Consider the following 20,630-nt stretch of genomic DNA (forward strand, 5'->3'; position numbering starts at 1 on the left):
ATGTTTTCGATTCAGTTCTGAGAGACAAAATAAAGAAGTCATAAATAACACAGTTATAAAATAGAGAAGAAACACTTTTCCAAATCAAATTATTTTCTGTATGAAACTTTTTAAACTAGCATTTTATAGTAGGTAATATGTGTATCACGTGTGTTAGAACAAAGTAACTAAACTTACTGTATCTTCTTGATCTGCAAATGGCTCAAAAGACAGTAAATAACATCAGAACAAAGCTTGTGCATAAACAAGAGGTCTCACTGCAACATGAACTGCAGGTCTGTGTCTTGTGTATTTTTGGATAAAACGTGTCTGTTCTTCATTCAGTGAAGTTCCTTGCTGTTGGTAGAGTATCCAGACATTTTACTCGAATAGCAACAGTTCATAACAGTATTATTCAAGTAAAAGTAAAAACCTCAAAAATACTCCTAAACATTTTTTTTTGCGTTGATGTACGTAGTTACTATTCATCTGCTGCACATTATTGTTACAATAACGCTGTACATAATATCAATACTGCAAAGAATCCCTTCCACAACTGTAAATATGAACCTATTAGGTAAAGTGGCAGGTATTCAAACTTTCAGTTCCAGTAAACCACTCAGTTGTGCTTATAGTTTAAAATAATGGGAAACATTTTAGCTTAACAATATTCTGGTAAAATCCTCATGACGTGAATTATTTCATTGTAGAAAAGCTGATGTTGATGGATGTAACTTTTTAAAATAAAGCCATGTTGTTGAGATGGTACATTTTTGGGTAATGCTACTCTCTACCTTGTTGACAAACAGAAATCAACCAGGTCTAGTTCAGTATTTCACTTATTGTGGGTCATGTTTTCTTGGTAAAAAGTCACCGATAGTATCTTATGTTATCGCAATTTGTCTTTTGCGGAAAAAGACAAATTGCTACACGTGGCAAGTTGCCTCTACTCCTGAAATAAAATTATAAAAAAAACTTTTTATGATCTTCTTTTTCTTACATTCTAACTCCCAATCAGAATTGGCTAAAATTGATTTTGACAAGTGAAAGTGTTACAAACACCAGTCATCTTCAGTTGTTCTCTTTTTTCCTACCTGTTTGCCACTTCCTAACTACTCTTCTGCAGCATGTTAGAGGTCGGGTTCATATGTGTGTGTTTGTGCATGTAAGCCATTCGTTCTGCTTCATTCTGAATGTGATGATGAGGTCAAAGTGTAATTTCACCAGCTTTAAAATCACCTGATGGTGTGTGTGTGTGTGTGTGCGTGTGTGTGTGTGTGTGTACGTCTTCGAAAGCATTTTTTTAAACACCTTTCTGCTTCTGCTTGCAGCTACACATACATTTATGCACACACATGCACAAACTTACATATGTGTGTTTTTTGTGAGTGTGTGCGCTCCTTCAGCCCCTCTGGCCCCCCCACCCTTAAGCGCCACGAGAGCTCATTACTGTGCGTCTCTTTGTTGTGGCCCGTAGAGCGTGGCGGACCTTCCTAAAAAATATGCACATCGCTAAAACAACAAGCCCACGCAGACATTAATAATGGAAGATAAAACACAACCTCAGACATCAACAAAAACAGAACGGGGGAAGGACAAGAGAGGCATCGGGGTCTGCAGCGGTGGAGGTGTCCGCGCCCCGAGGTGTCCAAACAGCAGACCAGGAACACAAATCCAAATGGATTAATAACTAACGACTTCCCCTGAAGATTTGTTTTGATTCTGCGGGCTTCTTGACCCCTTCTCAGTGCACGCGTGTATGTCTCTGTGCGGCTGCTTCTAGGTGATGTGTGTGGAGGTGGGCGGGCCGGGTGGAGGACTTCGCAGGCGTGTAGCTCTCAGTCATCTCCAGGACGTGGCGCTCTGCTGGTGGACGCTGGACGAGCTCAGCGAGGGGATGTGGCCGTGGACTCCCACAGACATGCACAAAAACAATCTGGTCCTGATAAGCTGCTCACCTACTGAAGGACTCAAGGTGCACACACACACACACACACACACTGTATGTATTTATCATTTCAAGCATAGAACCAGACAAGGCTTGTAAGTAGGACTGAAACGATTAATCGGATTAATCATGATGAGTCAATTACTGAAATAATTGTCAACTATTTAAGCAATCGATTAATTGTTAACTGCAGTACGCTGACTTAGAAAAAGACCATTTGCTGAAGGAACAACATGGTCAGGACTGTAATTAAGACAAAAGTGTCCGTAAAATATAAACAATTTGCATTTAAGATAAACAAAAAAAAAAACAAATATATACTGTATGTTCTCCCAAAATTTCTCAAAGTAGTAGAAATTGCTTAAGATTATGAAAAAAAAACAACTTGTATGCATATGTTTTTTATGTATCAAAAGAAAGAAAAACATAAACAACAATTGCAAAAAAATAAAAAGGCCCAAAGAGCCACTGCAGGTTGCAGACACCTGGAGTAAGATTAATAAGACATTCAAAGACATTCCACATTGTGGAATCAAACTCTGATGTGGACCAAAAAAGCGAACTCTGGTCCACTTACAAACCTAGGTCAGATGCATATATGAACGGACTGGAGACAGCTCCAAAAGCAGGAAGCAGACTGTAGCATAGGGCATTCTGGGTAAATACAACCAAAGCAAACACGAGAGTCTAGCACTAGTGGGAGAAATGCTTTGTGGTCTTTTATCAACGAAAAAGAGAAATTATACAACTTCTGAAATCTGACATCACTCCATTTTTGTTTAAATTTGATGAAGAAGGAAGTGGTGTTCAGTGTCTTCTTCAGAGGTTTCCATGTTGTTTCCTTCAGTGGTTCTTAGTGCAATGCCCCACAAATCGGGGGGGGGGGACAGGTGTTTCAAAGGATTTGGTTGATGTGCCGCAGAAGAATGTGAAAGCGAATCGCACCAGTTGAAAATATAACAAATATTGCAACATTGGTCCCGAATTGAACCGAGTCTACCGGACTGTAAGGTGTGAAAACACCTTAAAAGTCATAAACACTGGAGTAAAAAGTTTAACAATTACAATGTCAAGGTATGCAATTGTTGCAGCATTCACCTGTTTGCTTGACATTTTGTCTGCAGTTACTGATGACTTCATGAAGACTAGGTTGATCATTTTCTTAAGTTAAGCTTTTTGTGGCTTCGCCGTTCGTTATCGGCTCTCAGTACGTTGAACATAACTTATTTTGAACTCAAGTGTTTCTTTCAAATGTTAGAAACACCAGACACGGTCAAAGCTATGAGACAACAAGCCTTAAAAAAGCTTGAGACTGCAAAGTGGATGACAAAAGTTCTTAAATCAGAAGGTTTTCAATGCTTTTATTGGATTAATAACTACAGTCACATACATTTCCTCCAGACTCTGCACTGCAAAGAAAATAAAAGCTGCAGATTTGAGCCGAGACTCGTGTCGTCACGGATTGGGGATTGGAAACGGTGTGTTAGTCACCTTAAGGGTGGTACCTCTGTTGCACCTCTGTGCATCACCATGTGAAATAAAAAAAAGAACGCCTACACGTCCCCCGGTTTCCTCACACACGCACTTGGCTGGCCTGTGGCAAAACCGTACCCATGATGAAGGATCAGTTCGGGATTGGCCTTGCGCCGAAATCACATGAAAGATCCTGTGCTACCAAACTGAGCTTAACTCCGCCGCTCCCCGGTTAAACAGATGCAAAATATTCACCAGAGCAGCAAGAGGAAAAGAGGGGAGGGGGGGTGATCTGCATTAACAACTGGATGCAGGACAAATAAATTCATGCAGGAGAGACCGAGGGAAGGTGTAGGAGGGAAAGGGGGCGCATGAATATGAAATAATCAGAGCAGATGTTGTTTGCTGCTGCTTGTTGTTTTTTTGGGGGGGGGAAGGCGCTCTACATTTATCACACTCCTTCACCAAGTTTTAAGTCCTCTCCGTCTTCCTCCGACATCCTTCCCCCCACCGTCCTCCTCCTTTCCTTTCCCTTCCCTTCCATCCTCGTCGCCTCTAGAACATTAAAGTCTGCGGCATCGCGTTCTAATGAAAGCGTTTGTTGTCATTTTTCAGATGCGCGGTGTGAAATTAAGCGAGCAGTTTATGTAAGAGCCGTGGCAGGAATCAAACGGCGGGAGACGCCAGCTACTTCAATCACTTCAAGCTCATATATATGTTCCTTTTGTTCAGTTCACTATCTGCAAGCGCTAAGCCAATTTTCTAGCCGGTCTCTCGGCATTTAAAAAAAAAGTCTGATTTTTTTTTTTTTTTTCTCTTTCGTATGTGGTCTTAATTCGTAAACCCCCCTCCACCTCCACTCCACCACACAAACTCCCCATGCTGATAAGTGGAGCCAAAAGCACACAGTAAGGAGAGGTGAAGAGGAAAACATACAGTTTAATGCATGCGGTTAGCATTTTTAATCATTCTCTTTTCACCCTTCTCTTCATCATTTTTGCCAAACAAATAAGCTTGCACAAAACATTTTCAGGAACTTCATGATTTAAGGGCTTTCTAAACAAAACAAACACATATTTTATATCTTCAGTTTGTTTTTTGTTTGTGAGAGCACTTTTCTTCCCTTTTTGTGATGTTGTTTTATCTGTGTTTGCGTCATATTTTCTGCACGTAATTACTCCTGCCATAAAATGAACAAAAATGAACAGAAAGAACAACTTCTTAGTTATTTTAATTTGGTTTATTTCAGAATTCAATGAAGAGACAGACAGCAAAATCAGTTGATGTCGCTGTTCTGTCCGTTGTTGGCGTATTTTTGAAAAACTGTAATGAAAACACTATTTACTTGTATACAGCAGCAACGCACTTATTTGTAGAAACTGACCTACTTGAACAATGTGCAGCTGGATTCACCAGGGCTCTCACAGCAAGACAGCTCATAGAAAGTTGTGTCATTCCAACATGTTTGACAGCTTGTAAAGTGTTTTATCCTGCTGTGCTGTGAACATGTTGGGTTTTGATATTTAAAATTAACAAAATTATGGAGGTGAAAGTTTAACCTAACTTTAATTTGCGAGTAAAAGTAGTTCCTCCAGTGCTCCAGTACGTTCTTCAGTAGTGAATGCTGAGTAGGAAAAAAACTTCAAATGTTTATATATGAAGATCTGATTTTTAAAGAGGGACCATATGCATAATTGTAGATCTGAAATGTCTCCATAAATATTTCAGGATGATTGCTTTCTATTTTCTTGGATTATAATGTTTAATCTGTTTACAGTAACAGTAGCATTATGGTTCATTTTATCTTCAAGGATGTTTTCTGTATTTAGCCAGCTTTAATGAATGGATTCATGAGTTTGCTTTTCAGTAAAAGTTGTTCATATTTGTGGTCCTGTTTGTATAAAATGAAAAATGGAAGAAAATACATTAATAACAGACAAATAATTCACGTTCTACGAACTATTCTCCATTTGAATTTTGACGATCCAATTGTTCCACAAAATTGCAGCAAATGACCCTCATGCCGCACACTGGACACCACTGGTCCAGATAATGTAGATCATTGCCATAACTATGAGATTTCCAAGTCCAGCACTTACCATGGCATAGCACTGAGGTTTAAAAGGATAAATAAGGACAACATTTTCTGTTCAGCCATTCTGAACAAAAAAGTTCAGAAAAATTGACAAACTTGAACATGTCAACAAAAATACAGCTTCATTTTGAATATCTCGTTTTTATTCTGACTGCATTTTGTTGAAAATAGTAAACTCTCAATACTCTTGCTGCAAGGGCATCCACACTAAAGAGTGTTGTTGTTATTATGACCTGATAGTTTTGGTATGGTGTGTTCATGGACCACAGAAAATGTCAGGGGTTTTTAAGCCCTGAATTGTTTAATTTTTCAGTACACCTCTTAACATGCAGAGGAGATAAAATCTGAATTAAAAACAACTTTTCTGTTGTTTTGAAGACGCTGCTCCATTTCTCTTCACTCTATTGGCTTAGAAACTGTCATGTCATGAAAACAGAAAATTTCCTTTGTTCTAATGTAGATATCATACCTGTCAAGTTAAAATGCTTTGCAACGTGCTGGGCTTAAGAAGATTTATTTTCTGTGAGAACATATTTCAGAATAAATTTATTAATTTGGACCAAATTAATTGCATATCTGCTAAAAAATTGTATTAACTCGTAAATATGGCAGTGATTTTAGAGTTCAGCTCACGTTTTAGTATTAAACTATGTGGAAAACCCAAATTTTTACTTGTTTTCAATCCTGTTGATAATATATTTTGAAACTAAAATAATTAACTTTAAAATAAGAAAAAACAGGATGTAGAAATTGAAGTTCAGCAAGTCCTTTGGTAAATAAATTTTGTCAGGTATGAAATCGAAGATGCAGAATAATGAGTCAAAATATGCTACAGTTTTGGATCTCCTAATGTTCATAGGTAGCAGCTGCTAGAGAGAAGGCGTGAGGAATATCGTTTTTTTTCTGTACTCCTGCTGTTCCAATGCATTTTGTCACATCAGTACCCCATCTCCGACCCTCTTTCACATGCCCAAAACTTCCCCGTCCCACCCTGCGCCCCCCACCTCTCTCCACTCTCAGCAAACCCTCATCCCTCCGGTCTTCTCCAAGTCCCTCCGTCTCTCTCCGCGCGTCTCTCCCCGTCTTTCTCTGCTCCGTGAGCTGGAAAATTGGCTTCAAAAGGCCACTGCTGTGAACAAGGGCCAGCCACACAGTTGGGCCCGTCCGCTTTATCTTTCACGCCACGGAGGGGGAGGAAGGGTGCCGGCGAGAAGGAGGGAGGAAGAATAGAGAAGAATAGTTTTGACCAGTCACTGAAACCAATAACCAGGAGAAAGCTACTTACTAGAGGTCTCTCTCTGCCTCTCTGTCTCCTTCTCCTCTCGTCTCCGCTCTCTTTGCATCTCTTCTCGACGTGCCTCACTCCGTTTCTTCCTTTCTCTTTTGCGCTTTGCCTCACAATTCTTTTTTATTTCCTCTTTCTTATCGCCTTTTGTGTACATTTCCCTCTGTCTTCAATATTTTTTGTCCTTTTCTGACCTTAATCCTCCTTTTTCTACATTATACGCTCAGAATTATTTGATATGTTTCACATTCTCATTTTCATCTAGAAGCTCAGGAGAGTTCACTGGCTGACAGAGCTTTAGCTGTATGTATGCTTGTAATCTACTATGTAAATTGTAAAGAGAATATATGAAGAAGGTTTAATGCTTCCAGAGCTGATTTATTTATTTTTTATTACCATAGTGCTAAAAAGTGCTTTGCTAAAGTTGTCTAACCCTTTGCAGTATTTTTATTTCGCGAAATAACACCACAAACATCTCATTTTATTCAGATTTGGTTTGGTAGCCAAAGACATAGTAGCAGAGAATTGTAGAAAGAAGACTATTTTTACAAGAAAAAATGTTTGAAAAGTATAGCTTTTGAAACATTTACTCTGCTACTCAGAAATAAAAGCCAGTGCGAAAAGACACAAAATCACAAAAAAGGGAAAAAGTTGTGAATAATTTTGCAAAGTCCTGTATATCACTTGATATCATACAGACACGACTGGTTGTAGACTAAAACACTTACAGTAAGTAAGCTCATGCAACTCCTTAAAGCTCAAGAAGCTGTGAAATATTTTCTTGTTTCATTGAGAAAGAGAAAAACAAAGGCTGGGATCATTTAAAAACTGCAAGTAACAGTAGTTACTTGTAGTAACTACTGCACATATCTGCAGTAGTAGTGTAGTTACGTGCAGTACTACTACAGTAGTTACTAAAAGTAATTACTTGTGGTAGTTAGGTGTGCTAAGAGTGACCTGGTCCCCTCTGAAGGTCATCGGGACCGCTCCTGTCTAAAATCGGGGATATTTAACATGTTTGATTGTCTTGACTGAGAAACAACGAGAATGCAGCCTGTTGAATGTGACAGGTAGCCAATCAGAAAGGGAGGTGAAACATGGAGGGGAATCCCAAATACACAAGGCAAAACAACTGTCTTTTTTATCGTATATGGTCTCTCAGGTTTTAAAAATCGGTCGACAATTTTAAAATCTTGCTGTGAGAACCAAGCATTTGTGGGACCGAAATTGGTCCTGATGACTGTGACAGCTTTCTGTTAGACTGAGTCAATGGGTCCTTTCCTGTAGTGTGCTTGCATGCTTGTTTATTCAATGCATATGTCGCTTTGTCCCCACAGCAATGTAGCTCTCCCAGGGATAGACCACCTTTGACCGGAATCGAGCCCCTCTTACCTGATGCCTCAAATAAACATGCACATTGACACACAGCATTCACCCCCTGCGGAGCAGCAGGAGCTTGCTCTATGGGGATTATAGAGAAGGGAGGAAAAAAAGCTTTCGGGAGGACAGTCATCTGCTTCTTTCCTGCTGTAGACCATGGGCAGGCAGGGGGAAAAAAAGCTTTCCTCCCTCTAAGTCTCTTTTTGGCAATGCCTGCCAAAAAACTGGGCCGAGCAGCTTTGCAAAAGGAAAGGAAGGCAGGCAGGCAGCCGATCCCTCTTTCTGTCTACACGGCAAAAAGAAATGGGCTCATTTAGCCAAAGCTGCCACGGTCAATGCAAGGCTGTGATAGAGGCTTTGGTAAGGTGAAATCCCTTATAAAAGGCTCTGTTAGTGACTGTTGGACTGCTGTTTATCGCAGGCTGTTGTCTCCTCCTGCGGTTTCTGGTTCAAGGTGGGTGTTTCATCAAAAACCGTGACATGGACTGTGTTCTGAGCTGTCAGTTTCCTTAGCAGGGTCTTTGTGCCTGCAACCTGGTTGTGGTCCAGAGACAAATAATCGTCATTCTGGATTTTCATCTTTGGCCAAGGACTCTGAGGTTTCCTTGTATATCACACGAAGCAGGTTTTATTTCGCTGTCATTTTCTAATGCTGAGCTCCTGGCTCCTCGCACAGGTAAACAGTGGTGGTTGTTTATCACTTTGTGCCAAGCCGTGCCATGCCCAGGGAGAAGATGTTGTTGACCTTGAGTTAAAATAGAGCTCTTATCATTAGCTGTCTTGATTGACAGCAGGGTGTTTATGAGCAGTGTCGAAGACCTTGGTTTTGCTTCATCTCTTGGGGTTTAGAGCTGCTTCCAAGAGGTGACTCGGTTCTGTCTCTGTCATGCTCTCTCTTTCTTTTGGTTTTCTTCCTTTTTTGTTCAAAAACTGTGAATTTAGTAATGAAATTATTCCATATAAAAGATACTGCAGCATAGTAAGAAGTAGAGAAATGTCTGTATTGATTGCCTTGTCATGCTGACATGCACTTCAAAAATGTATTTTGGGGAATAATTAGTTGCAAACAGAAAAGAACTATGGCTCACATTTACTGTTGACACCAGATATTTATCTATACCGCATGAAAGGCACAATCTTTTCTTCACACAGTTTGACGTTATATTAGGCCAAACTTTTCCTGTCTTAGAGTGTTTTCATACCTGATAGTCCAGTAGACTCTGTTTGATTAGGGACCAAAGTTCCAACATTTGTTTTATTTTCAGCTGGTGCAGGTTGCTTTCACAGATTAAGTTAGTGTCAAACTAATCAAATCCTTTGAAAACCTGCTCCCCTCCTCGCCTGTGGTGGCGCTGTACCAAGAACCACTGAAGGAAATGACACAAACACATCTGGAGAAGTCATAAGCACAACATCCTCCTTCACGAAATTTTAAAAAATGCACTGACGCTAAATTTTAGCGGTTGTAGGATTTCTTTTTTGTCTTTGGTAAAAGACCTCAAGCCATTTCTCCTGCTAGCGCTAGACTCTTGCATTTGTTTTCGTTGCATTTACCCAGTATGCCCTACTCCATAATCCACTTAAAGCTTTAGGAGAAGCCTTGGTGTTCACATATGCATTTAACCTAAACATTGATCCGACCAAAAACCTAGTTCACTTTTTTGGTCCTCATCAGAGTTCGTTTTCTCGTTCACACCTCTCCAAGCGAACTGAACTTTCTAGCAAATTAACTGGAATACGATTAAAGCGGACTGAAGCTTTATTTGAGCGTTTAAATCCCACATGATCTGACTCTGACACCAGTTTTGTCTGAGAACTTTCTGATAACCAAATTGTTGCTCGATTAAAACATGTTTATGAATAACTATCTTTGGCCAGGTCCAGAAGTGTAATTCTGCCTCTCTACATCTTTTATAAACACTCAAAAGTAATGCTGGCTGGTTTCACCTCAAATCATTTTGCCACAACATGTAAGGTGTGACCCAGGTTTTTTGGGGGGGTAAAAATGTTTTGACAGCAATGTTTTGAAGCAAAATACGGAGAGCTCAGAGGTGCATTGAGACTTTAAATTATCTGAATCAAATTCTGTTTCATTTTTTAAACCACAGCTCCTTTGCTCTGTCCGGACGACAGGCAACCCCCTGGACTGCTGCTTCAGCCAGCTTCAGCACTACCAGATCCTGACAGTGGAGTTACCTGCTGGACCTCAAGGACTGTCCGCTGACACCTGTGTGTATGAATGTGCACGAGGGCGCCTGCACCGTACATCCATCACTTCCATCCCACTGCCATCGCCTCCTCTCTCCTGCTCTCGTCACCCATGTGAGACCATTCTTCTCCTTGGCTTGAGGGACTCCTCCTTAGTGCTGTACGACCAGAGGCGGGCGGTGTCGGTCTTGGCCCCCTGCCCTGTACCGCCCTCGTACATGGCCTGGCACCCTGCGGGGGCTGTTGCCATTATGGTGGGGGGGCAGGAGGAAGTGATGTGCTTTGATGTAGGCTTGGCACCTTTAAACATGGACCTGGTAGCAGAAGAGGCCACTCCAGCAGCCACATTGAGACTGACTCAGCACCTGAACTGCTCTGGAGGCCTGGCTGGACTGCAGTGGGGAGCTGGTTTGGATGGTGGGCCGGAGGGGACAGATACACTGACTTTGGTCTTTAATGGAGGACCATTAGCTGCCTTGAAATTCAGACTAGGTAAGTAAACAAAATATCTATAGGGTGCATTCACAGCTGCCCTGTTTAGTCCACTTTAATCCAACTCTAATTCATTTGCCTAGAAAATCCGGTTTGTTGGGGAGTTGTGAATACGTAATCAAACTGTGATTCAGACCAATAAAAACAAACTCTAGTCCACACAAAACCCTAAAAACTAGGTCTCGATTTGGTTGAAGTGAACTCTGGTCCAGTTCCAATACAAAGGAGAATACCAAGTATTATCAGGAAGTGGGAAATACATTTTGGATAAATCAAAACAAACTCTTAAGTCTAGCTCAAGCACGAGAAATGACTTGTGGTCTCTTACAAAAGAGAAATCGTACAACCGCTAAAAACGGTCACCACTCAATTTCTGTGTATATTTTGTGAAAAAGGAAGTTGCATTCATATCTTCATCAGAAGTTTTTGTGTCATTTCCTTCAGTGGATCTTGGTGCAGCGCCACCACAGATTAGGGGAAGGCAGACAGCTTTTTGGATGATTTGACAATGTGAAACAATCCAGTCAGCCATGATCAACCAGATCCTGGCCTCGTGAAACTTTGCAACGACAACATCACCTGCTGCATATTTACAGTTAATATCAGATCACTGACTGTCACCTCCGTTTGAACCAGGCGGCCTCTTCGCTTCAAGTCTTCCTGGTCTGTTCTGGATCTGAACCCACCTCCTAACGGCAGAAAGAAGTTAATTTGCCTGGAAGGTTAACAGGAGTCACGCTCTCAGAGGTCATTCAATAATCGCCCCGGGGCACAAGCTCCCACGCCCCCCAGGTGCATTCTGGGATGCATTTTCCCGATAAATCGTTTACAGTGGCTGCACAGTCCCTCAGGGACCCTAGATAAAGTTTGCCAATCAAAGTTTTTTTGCGCCACAGCCACCTATCCTTTTAACACACTCGCTGTGGTTCCCATACACACACTTTAGGCATCTTTAATTGTAACTTTAGAAAGAAGATGTCACAGCGGCATGAAGCAAAGCTGAAGTTTGAAGGCAGGAACATTGAAGTGGGGGGAGGAAGGTAGAAAACGTGTGTGCGTGTATCTGTGTGTGTGCACGAGGAAAGGGGGCGGGGGGGTCTTCCAAAAATAGCTTACACTCCTCTGATCGCCTGCCAAGGTTTCTGATGAAGGAAGTCACTGCACGTCTTTTCTCTATGATAATTCCCCCAACATACGCACGCACGTGTGTGTATTCTTCTATTTCTGTGCTTCTTTGCACACACACACACTCTCCAACCCGTTTGTTCATTGCTTGTGCTCCCTTTCTGTATTGACTTGTTTCATGCAGCCCCGCTACATGACAGAAGGAGCGAGTCGGAAAGGCGGCGTGGAAGAAAGACTTGGCCATGCTCCAAGTTCTCCCTTTTTTTCCCCCCTCTGGAGGCAGGCCTCCCTAGCACCACCCCCACACCCACCCCCCAGCCTGCACCATGTTATCTCATCTGGGCACACGTTGGCCGCTACTGGGCCTGCACCGATACACGGTGTAGGGAAGCCGACCACGAAATGTGCTGCACCAAAGGGAAAATAGTCGTTTCCCCCCTAAATCCCCCACCACTGGTATGAAGTAAAACATTTCAGATGGGTAAAGGACATAATGATGTAACTCAGTGTGCACAGAGTGTGTAAAAAAATGAGAAAGATCCCAAAACCACATGAAAAAAATATATCATTTAACTGAAAATCAGCTCTGTTAATCTGAAAAATAAGTGTCACACGTTCAAAATTTGAATCAGGCATCATACAGGCAGCATATCAGCTTTCATACAACAATAGTATTCTCTTTTTGGTTTTGATATCCGTTCACACTTTCATTGTAATTCACACACATTGATGGACTAATTTCCCAAAATGCTCACAACTGATTTTGATCATAGCGATAATCCAACCTATAACCAAGGATAATACGTAGGCAGAGAAAACACACCTGAGAACGCAGGTGTTAGATTCCAACAGGAGAAAATATCTGAGCGCAGAATAACTTTTGATGGAGAGCCAAGTAAATTTGAAAGCAAGCGAGGTTTTTCATTGGAGAGATTTGTGCGAGTTCAGTAGCTGCGTTTCCATTACAAATACACGCAAAACTTTGTCAATATTCTGTCTATGTCACACAAAAAAAAACACAAATTCGCAACTACGGCGTTTCTATTAAATATGAAACACGAAGAGTGTTTCCATTGCAGTTTTGTGAAATACATTAATTTTGATGCAGCCAAAAAACCTATCAAAAACTTTTTATCAAAAATCATGAGGGTTGTTTTTTTAGCAACTAGCATGTTTCCATTAAGCAAATTTATTTTCATAATTGCAATTTGTGCAATTTTATGGTCAGTCGAAGCACTTGCAACACATCTCAGAATGAAAATGATGAATCCTGCATTGGAAGATAATTTCGCCTATACAGGGTTTAAACATCTATTTGTATTACATTTTCTACAGATATTCAATACAAAACTTATGTTGTGTTTTTTGTAAGCTGACACACATGCCCACTTTGTGGATAAACACTATCGCTTTATAGTAATCTCTAAATTAAAATAACAGTGGAGTCGTTTTATAAGTTTCCCTCTTCTGCCTTTGTTTGACCTTCCTTTGTTCCCATAAGTCAAACATGTTCTGAAGATGTAATTAACAGGGGAACAAAAGATTAAAATGTCGAAGGCGGTTTTATAAGGGAATATCCTTATCCCAGCACTATAGCTATGTTCATAAAGCTCTTCTTTTCAGTATTTTCTTTTTGTCTGTCAGTAGTGTTGTTATCCACCTGCTGCTAAGACACTGGTATAACAAACCAAGATCACAAGTAGACTTTCTTCCTCAAGGAAGAACAGAAATATCAGCTTAAGAGGAGCAAAGGTTAGGCCTAAAACTAACATAAACTGTAGATGATAGTTTTCCTGGAGAGTGTTATTGCCTGTACAGACCATGAATATTTTGAATGTTTTTCTCTTTGTCTTTTCCCAAAATAGTTCCCGTTTTTGTATCAACCTATTTTTGCCAACAAATCACCCTTTCAAGCCGACCACTTCCTGCGTTTTGACGCATTAACCGTCATGGATGAATGGTTGAGTAGAGCGCCACTTTGACACATATCTGCTAATTTGGCTACATGACCCACTCGCTTGGACACTAACAGATGTAACAATGGCAGGTGAACTTTGACCCCTTCAATATAAGGATTCCTGATTCAAGGTGACATGCACATCTCATGGTAAAATTGGAAGTCTCTTGCAACTTTTCAAGATCTCAGTATCACCTCTTGATTTTTTTGTTCTGCCAGTTTTCAGTTCAATTTTTTTTTTTTATGTTTCAGATTATTTTTGCAATAACAGAGATTATCAGTCTTGGTTGCTGTATTTATTCTAGTGGTTTCCCCTTCAGTGAAGCTGTAACTTCAGCTTCAGTGAGATTTAAGATTTTTTTTTTCTCATTGTAAACTTTAAACTTTAGTGGAACATTGAATTTAATTTGCTCCATAATTATTTGAAATGAACCAAATAAGATATTTTTGGCCTGTTTGCATAATTTGACTGTTTCTTGAGTTGAACATTTTGCTGACAATGTGATTGCAGTCTCTTCTTTGAGGCTTACTAGTAGTTTTTTCTCTTAGCTGGCCAAATGAATTGGTGTAGACAGGTGTGAGAGGCAGCTAACGAGACCTTAGTGCCACGAAGATCTATTGTTTCTGCTCAAAGTTTAGTTAGAGCTGCAGTCGACGCCCAGGCCCAGCCCTTCTGCACACAGTCACACACAAACAGCACCCTCAAACACAAACAAGCCGATGTATTAGCCACATTAGCCATCTCTTTAGGGGATTTGGAGGATTGCTAATTGCCAGCTTGTCATTTTAATTGCCCTTACCACCACCCACCAGCCCCCATCTGACTCATACACACATGAATACACACAACTTCTTTAACAAGACATCCAGCAGCCTGCTGCACCGACAGTAAACCTGTGTAGCCAACGCTACGCTCACTAATCACAGCCTTCTGTTTAGTAAGTATTTTATCATTATATCAGAAAGCGTTGTTGCCAAATGTCTAATAAACAATACTGTGCATTAAACTTTTCTCCATATTTGTACCTTCTAAGGCGTCAAACATCCAGGTAATCCTTTAAAGTTGTCTTAATCAACAGTTCTTCAGGCTTTCTGCTTGGTCTCTTTGGCAATTTTCAGAGGAAAGTTTTTTTTAAGCTGCTTAACACTGACCTGTGAATCATTCAAGGCATAAATTGGCACCTAGGTCACAGTTTGTTCTAATTTCCTTTGATTCATCTTTTGAACATATCAGTTTTGAACAGTGTCTAGCAGACAAAATGGTATTTCAGCTCAAAAAAATGTTAATCCTGTAGATCATCAGCTGTGGATGATACAATGTAAAGCTACAACTTTCAAAGAGGGCCGCCACTTAAAACCTTTTGTTTTTTTTTGTATTTTTTAACAGGTTGTTTTAAATAATCTATGTACTATTTTTTTCTCAGTTAATCTAGAGGTTGTTTTACCTCAGAAGAAAGCAATTTTCTTTAAAAATCTTTGTAATAAACATGTTTTGATTCTGCATAAATCAAACTAAATTATAAACTTTTCATAATCTAAAGTATGAATTGTGTGTATGAAGTGCAACCCATATCATGATGAAATTGATCAAATGAAGCCCTTCCAAACTAGAAATTATAAAAACAATAGGCCTCAGTTCAATCATTAGTGTCATATCTGTCTATTACTCCCTTTACTTAGAATGTCATAATGCAGATTAATAGTTTCTCATTATTAATGTTTTTATTATTATATCTTTATTTAACCAGGCAAAAACAGATTGACAACAAACTTCTTACTTGGCTAGGCCTTTTGAGGGAAAAGGAGGTGTGTGTATTGTTCATGAGTTTTTGGTTTAAATCTAGTTTGGATACTAATATCATCTTAACAAACACATTAAAATGATATAAAGGTGTGTCTCAATGTTAAAAAGGAAAACACGTAGCAGTTAGTTACCTCAGAGGGCGTTAAAGGACTTTAACAATTTAAATCAGCTTATGGTTTCTGGTTTGATGAAAGCATTCCCTCTGCTCTTCTATAACCCAGCATTAACTATACACTGTTGTGATTCACTCACAGAGGAACATTATTTACTACCTGTTGGATTCAACACCTTCCTGTAACGTGGCTTTTAAATATCACAAATTATACACACTTTTGACCTTCTCCTGGACAGAATGAGACACCTCTGCCACTGGCAACAATACAAAAACATTGTCATTCGGTAGAGTCCCAATCTGCTCATATGAACAATCACATACAACAAAAGCATAAACAATCAACTTTTAGAGCTCCTCTGATGAAATCTGACAGTCAGGATATCAAAAGAAAGACAATGTCCAATGCCACTGCAGGTTGTCCACGATGGCACTACATGTGTAGATGTAGATAAACAGGTTTTCTTCTTATTTCTCAGCATTACTATGGAGAAGTTTCAACACTGCCACAGTATTTGTATTTGTAGCACATGTATTAGCATCTGTAAGGGAAACAAAAATAATTAGATAATCCAGAAATGTTCTACATTAGTTTTTGTTCGTGTTGACATTATCTTAACAGTAACAGCATAAACCCAGTTTTTCAGTTCACAAAAGCATTTAAAGTGGAACTGTAAAAACATAACCCCGTCCCCAAAACAGCTTTGAAGAATTCTACCTAAATGGGCAGAGCCAAGAGACACAGAGGGGCGTGGCCAGGTGTGAGGATGTGTGGAGGGGGTTGAGAGGAGCTGACTTTCCCTCCATCCAGGACTTACTCAGAGCTAGCCAAGGGTAAAAAAAAAAAAAAAAAGGCAGCTAACATTTCTGCAGACCTCACACATCATGGACACAAACTGCTTAACTACATATAAGCATATTTGTGATGTCACAACAATCACTCTTTTTACTTTCTTTATAAAAAAAACAAAACAAAATGGCTAAAAATACTTATGCGTATTGTCCCTTTCACTTCCTTTTATTTCCCTAAAGTTTAATATTCATACGTTACATGTGTACACCGATCTCAAACTCTTTGTTCACGCACACGGTCTTGACCAATGAAACTGATTCTGAATGTGAACTCTGACCTTACGTGGCAGGAGCTCTAACTGGAGGCCAGCTGGGCCATGTGGAGTTGTTGCAGCAGCGGCTCCACTGCGGTCAGGTCAGAGAGGCGCTGGGCATCCTGGAGGCCATGGACTGGAGCACCATGGCGGATGAGAGCTACCAAGGCCTGAGCTCTGTGACCAACCACCTGCTGAGACTGCCGCTCGACGCAGACAGGGAAGGTGAGGCTGTGGGTCACACCACTAGTTTTATGCTACCACGACTATCAGAAAATTTGGTTGTTATTTAGTTAAAATATTTTCCATTGAAAATCTTTCTAGTCCTGTGGATGTCTGCAACCTCTGTTAAAATGCCAGATTGTTGTGAACACCCCTTAATTAACATTTTATTTTTGGTCTTGCTGTCAGCACGCTGCAAAAACACAAAATCTTACAAAGTATTTTTTTTTTGTCTAGTTCCTCTGCAAATATCTTAGTACAATTTATCTAACTTACAAGTAACTTTTCAGCAAGATATAGGAGCTTATTTTAAGTCAATAATTTCTTAGTATTGATTTTAAAATGCACTAGTTCCAGTGGTAGATTATTTAGCTTATAACAAAGACATTTCTGCATATTACAAGTGAAATAATCTGCCAGTGAAACTAGTAGTTTTCATCAATATTAAGGAATTATTGACTTAAAACAAGCTCATTTGTCTTTCTGTTACTTTCATCTAAATTACTTTCATCTTAGTTTAAGTGTACTAAGATTTGAACTACTAGACCAAAAAAACCTTTTTAAGAGTTTGTGTGTTTTCGGTGTGTTGACATTCCCAACATTTGTGCAGCCCAGCTGGAAGCGGCCCTGCGGGTGTTTTATGCCCCGGCTGCCCCTCTGCCCGATACCATCATACTGGAGTACAGAGAGCCGGTCACCAAGTACGCTCGCCGCCTTTTTCACCACCTCCTCAGGTAACACAACCGTCTCCGTCATGCTGCTGCTGCTTGGCTCTTAATTTAATGCACTGAGAGACAAATTAGTTTTGTGCGATTCAGTTCAGCTTCTGTTAGACCTGTCACAGTAAGCAATAAATCAACTAGTCGCATGGTAGATTAAAGTGAGCTCAATAATTTCTCCTTAACATTTGTTAGAGAGATGCTCCCCTTTGATATTGTTGGAAAAACACTGCAAATATTTGAAACCCAGTACGATTTCGTTAGGTTGCACTACCTGCCGCGTTTGCCTGTTTTCCCTGCCTAAGCAGAATGACTAATATTTCTTGAAATGCAATTTTGTTTACAAAAGCTTAATTATCCTGTTTAATTATTGTTGCTTTGTTTTTTTATTTCACATATTTAAAATATATTTCAGTTCCAGTGTTAAATATTGTTTAGAAATTAGTGCATTTTGTATCTTTTAGAGAGTATACTTTTCTTGATATGCTATTATCATTATTGTATTAGTTGAAAATGGTCTCAAAATAACAATATTATTGTGTATCGCAATAGTTTCTGGGGCAATTTATTATCCCGCAAAATGTGTTATTGTGACAGGCCTAGCTTCTAGAGAGCATTTCTTGAAATAAAACAAAAGCTGTACCTCCAGGTCGGCTGCAGTTTAGTGATGTGCAGTGTAAAAACCCATATACTAATTATTTTTAAAACACTACTGGAGCACGTTGTTGAGTTTATCAGTGTGCAGGAAAGAATAACAAGTGTCCAAAAATGACAACCAGTGAAAGAAACAAATTTAACACTCTCTATTTTCCTCTCGCTTCTTTTTATTTCAACATTTCTAAAAAAAGGACGTCGCTTTTGAATGTCATCAGTCACACACACGCGCTGATGCAGCTTTGAGTCATTCACGAGGCAGAGCAGCGCTCACTCAGACCTGTTTAACTGTTGTTTCATTTTCCCTTCTGCCATGAGAGCCTTTTGAAACGCCTGTTTGACTGAAATAGACCCTGTTGTTCCCACACACTGCCGCTCACAGCTCTCCATCTAGCAATTACCTCCATTTTCCTCCCCTGTTCCAGAACTGGAGTGTTGTTTGGCATCCCTCCTCCTCTCTTATCACCTACCTGCATTCTTCTTCTCTCCATCAGCATCAAATAAAGAAAGCCTCCACTCTCTGCTTCTTTACTTGTTTCATGTTGGATATAGACAGGGAAAGTTAGGCTGTTTTGCATCTTTCTCTCTCTCTCTCCCTTTCTCTGTCTTTCTCTCTTTTTCTCTCTCCTCTTTCTTTTGGCTTTATTCTGGATAATAATAAAAGTACCAGCTATTTACTGTTCTCTTATTGGCAGAGATTTGTATGCATATCTGTGGATTTATGTAAAGCTCGGAGAAAAATGTACGTCGGTGTGATTCATCTGTAAATTTCCTCTAGTTGCTTTTGTTAAACAGATATTAGTCGGTTTTAGTTTTCGAGCTCTTATTGTCTCTGCCTTCTTTGCAGGCATCAGCGTTTTGAGAAGGCCTTCCTCCTTGCTGTTGACTTGGAAGCTCGAGATTTGTTCATGGTGAGCTAAAAGACATTTTTGATTTCAGTGGTTTGAAAGAAAAACAGGACTAAAATCTGTATAGCAATTTTTAAAAAAATGTTGACTGAAATTCCTATTTGAAAATTGTAAATATTTGTGATTTTGAATGACATGCACAGTTTTGAGCTCACATCCTTTTTGTGAATACTTGTGTTTTGGATAAAATGATTCTGTGTCTTTCCCCTATCACTTCTATGTGCTCACATGCACACTGCTGTTTCTTGTTTATGCAACCATAACATTTAAGACTGGTAATAGTCTTCTGTGTTACACATAAAAACTGATTAAGGCAGGCCAGCACACCTTAGAAGGTGCAGAATGAGAAGACAAAAGCAGAACTTGTGCTACAATCTTTGCTTTACTTGGTGTCGCCCTTAAGATGTGCTAATCAGGCCCAATGCTGGACGGTGAATGTCACTATGTATCTGTATGAGTTGAAGCATTTGATCATTTTCAGCACTAAAACATGTTTCACACTAAACCAGATCAATTTATTTCTCAAGATAATGACACTGAAGGGCTTCGGTCGAGTCCTGGAACTGGTAAACGGACCTGGGTGGTGCACAGAAAGGAAAATTGGTGGACTGGAAAATTTGTGTGAAGTGCAAAATCGGCAGACAGAGTGGCTATTAAGTCACCATAAATATTTTAGACCAGTTTCATACCAATTAGCGTTTGTCCCTGTTAAGTTGTAAGTAGCATACTGCGCATGTGTGAGATGTAAGGTAGTGGGAGGCGGGGTTAGAGCTGTAGTTTTTTCATTCTGTGGTGTGAGGAGCGCGGGAGTGCATGTTGTTAACCGTTAATGGTGACCATTCTGTGTTACCGTAAAAAAAATAATTGCATTTCATTTCACTCTTATAAAATTTAAGGTTTTCAATTCACAAAAAAGTTTAACATCTATCCATTGTTTATCCTTGCAAGGCCTTAAGCTTAGCTTCAACTACATAGATTTTTATCCTTTTATGTTTCAACAAATAAAGTGAAATAAAGTAAACATAATAAATAAACTGAATTTAAGTCCCACAAAACAGTGGCACTTAAAAAAAGCTAAGGTGTAAGTTATAGATATTTCCGTTTTTAAACCTTTCATGTCTTAAAGATTTTTGCAGAAATCAACCTAAGTTGCCATTATTTTT

General features: G+C 39.7%; 1 protein-coding gene across 2 annotated transcripts in view; it reads left to right on the forward strand.

Annotated features, from left to right (window-relative positions):
- wdpcp (WD repeat containing planar cell polarity effector) overlaps positions 1-20,630 on the forward strand; it is an 86,230-nt gene that overhangs the window by 45,342 nt on the left and 20,258 nt on the right. For both annotated transcript variants that reach the window (XM_007572928.2, XM_016661117.1), the window contains 5 exons: positions 1,763-1,954; positions 10,269-10,860; positions 17,001-17,189; positions 17,797-17,920; positions 19,407-19,470. In XM_007572928.2, coding sequence (XP_007572990.1) covers positions 1,763-1,954; positions 10,269-10,860; positions 17,001-17,189; positions 17,797-17,920; positions 19,407-19,470 — 1,161 coding nt within the window. The remainder of the gene's footprint in view (positions 1-1,762; positions 1,955-10,268; positions 10,861-17,000; positions 17,190-17,796; positions 17,921-19,406; positions 19,471-20,630) is intronic.

Source organism: Poecilia formosa, unplaced genomic scaffold (assembly GCF_000485575.1).
Source record: "Poecilia formosa unplaced genomic scaffold, Poecilia_formosa-5.1.2 Scaffold311, whole genome shotgun sequence".
In the NCBI taxonomy this organism is placed as follows: Eukaryota; Metazoa; Chordata; class Actinopteri; order Cyprinodontiformes; family Poeciliidae; genus Poecilia; species Poecilia formosa.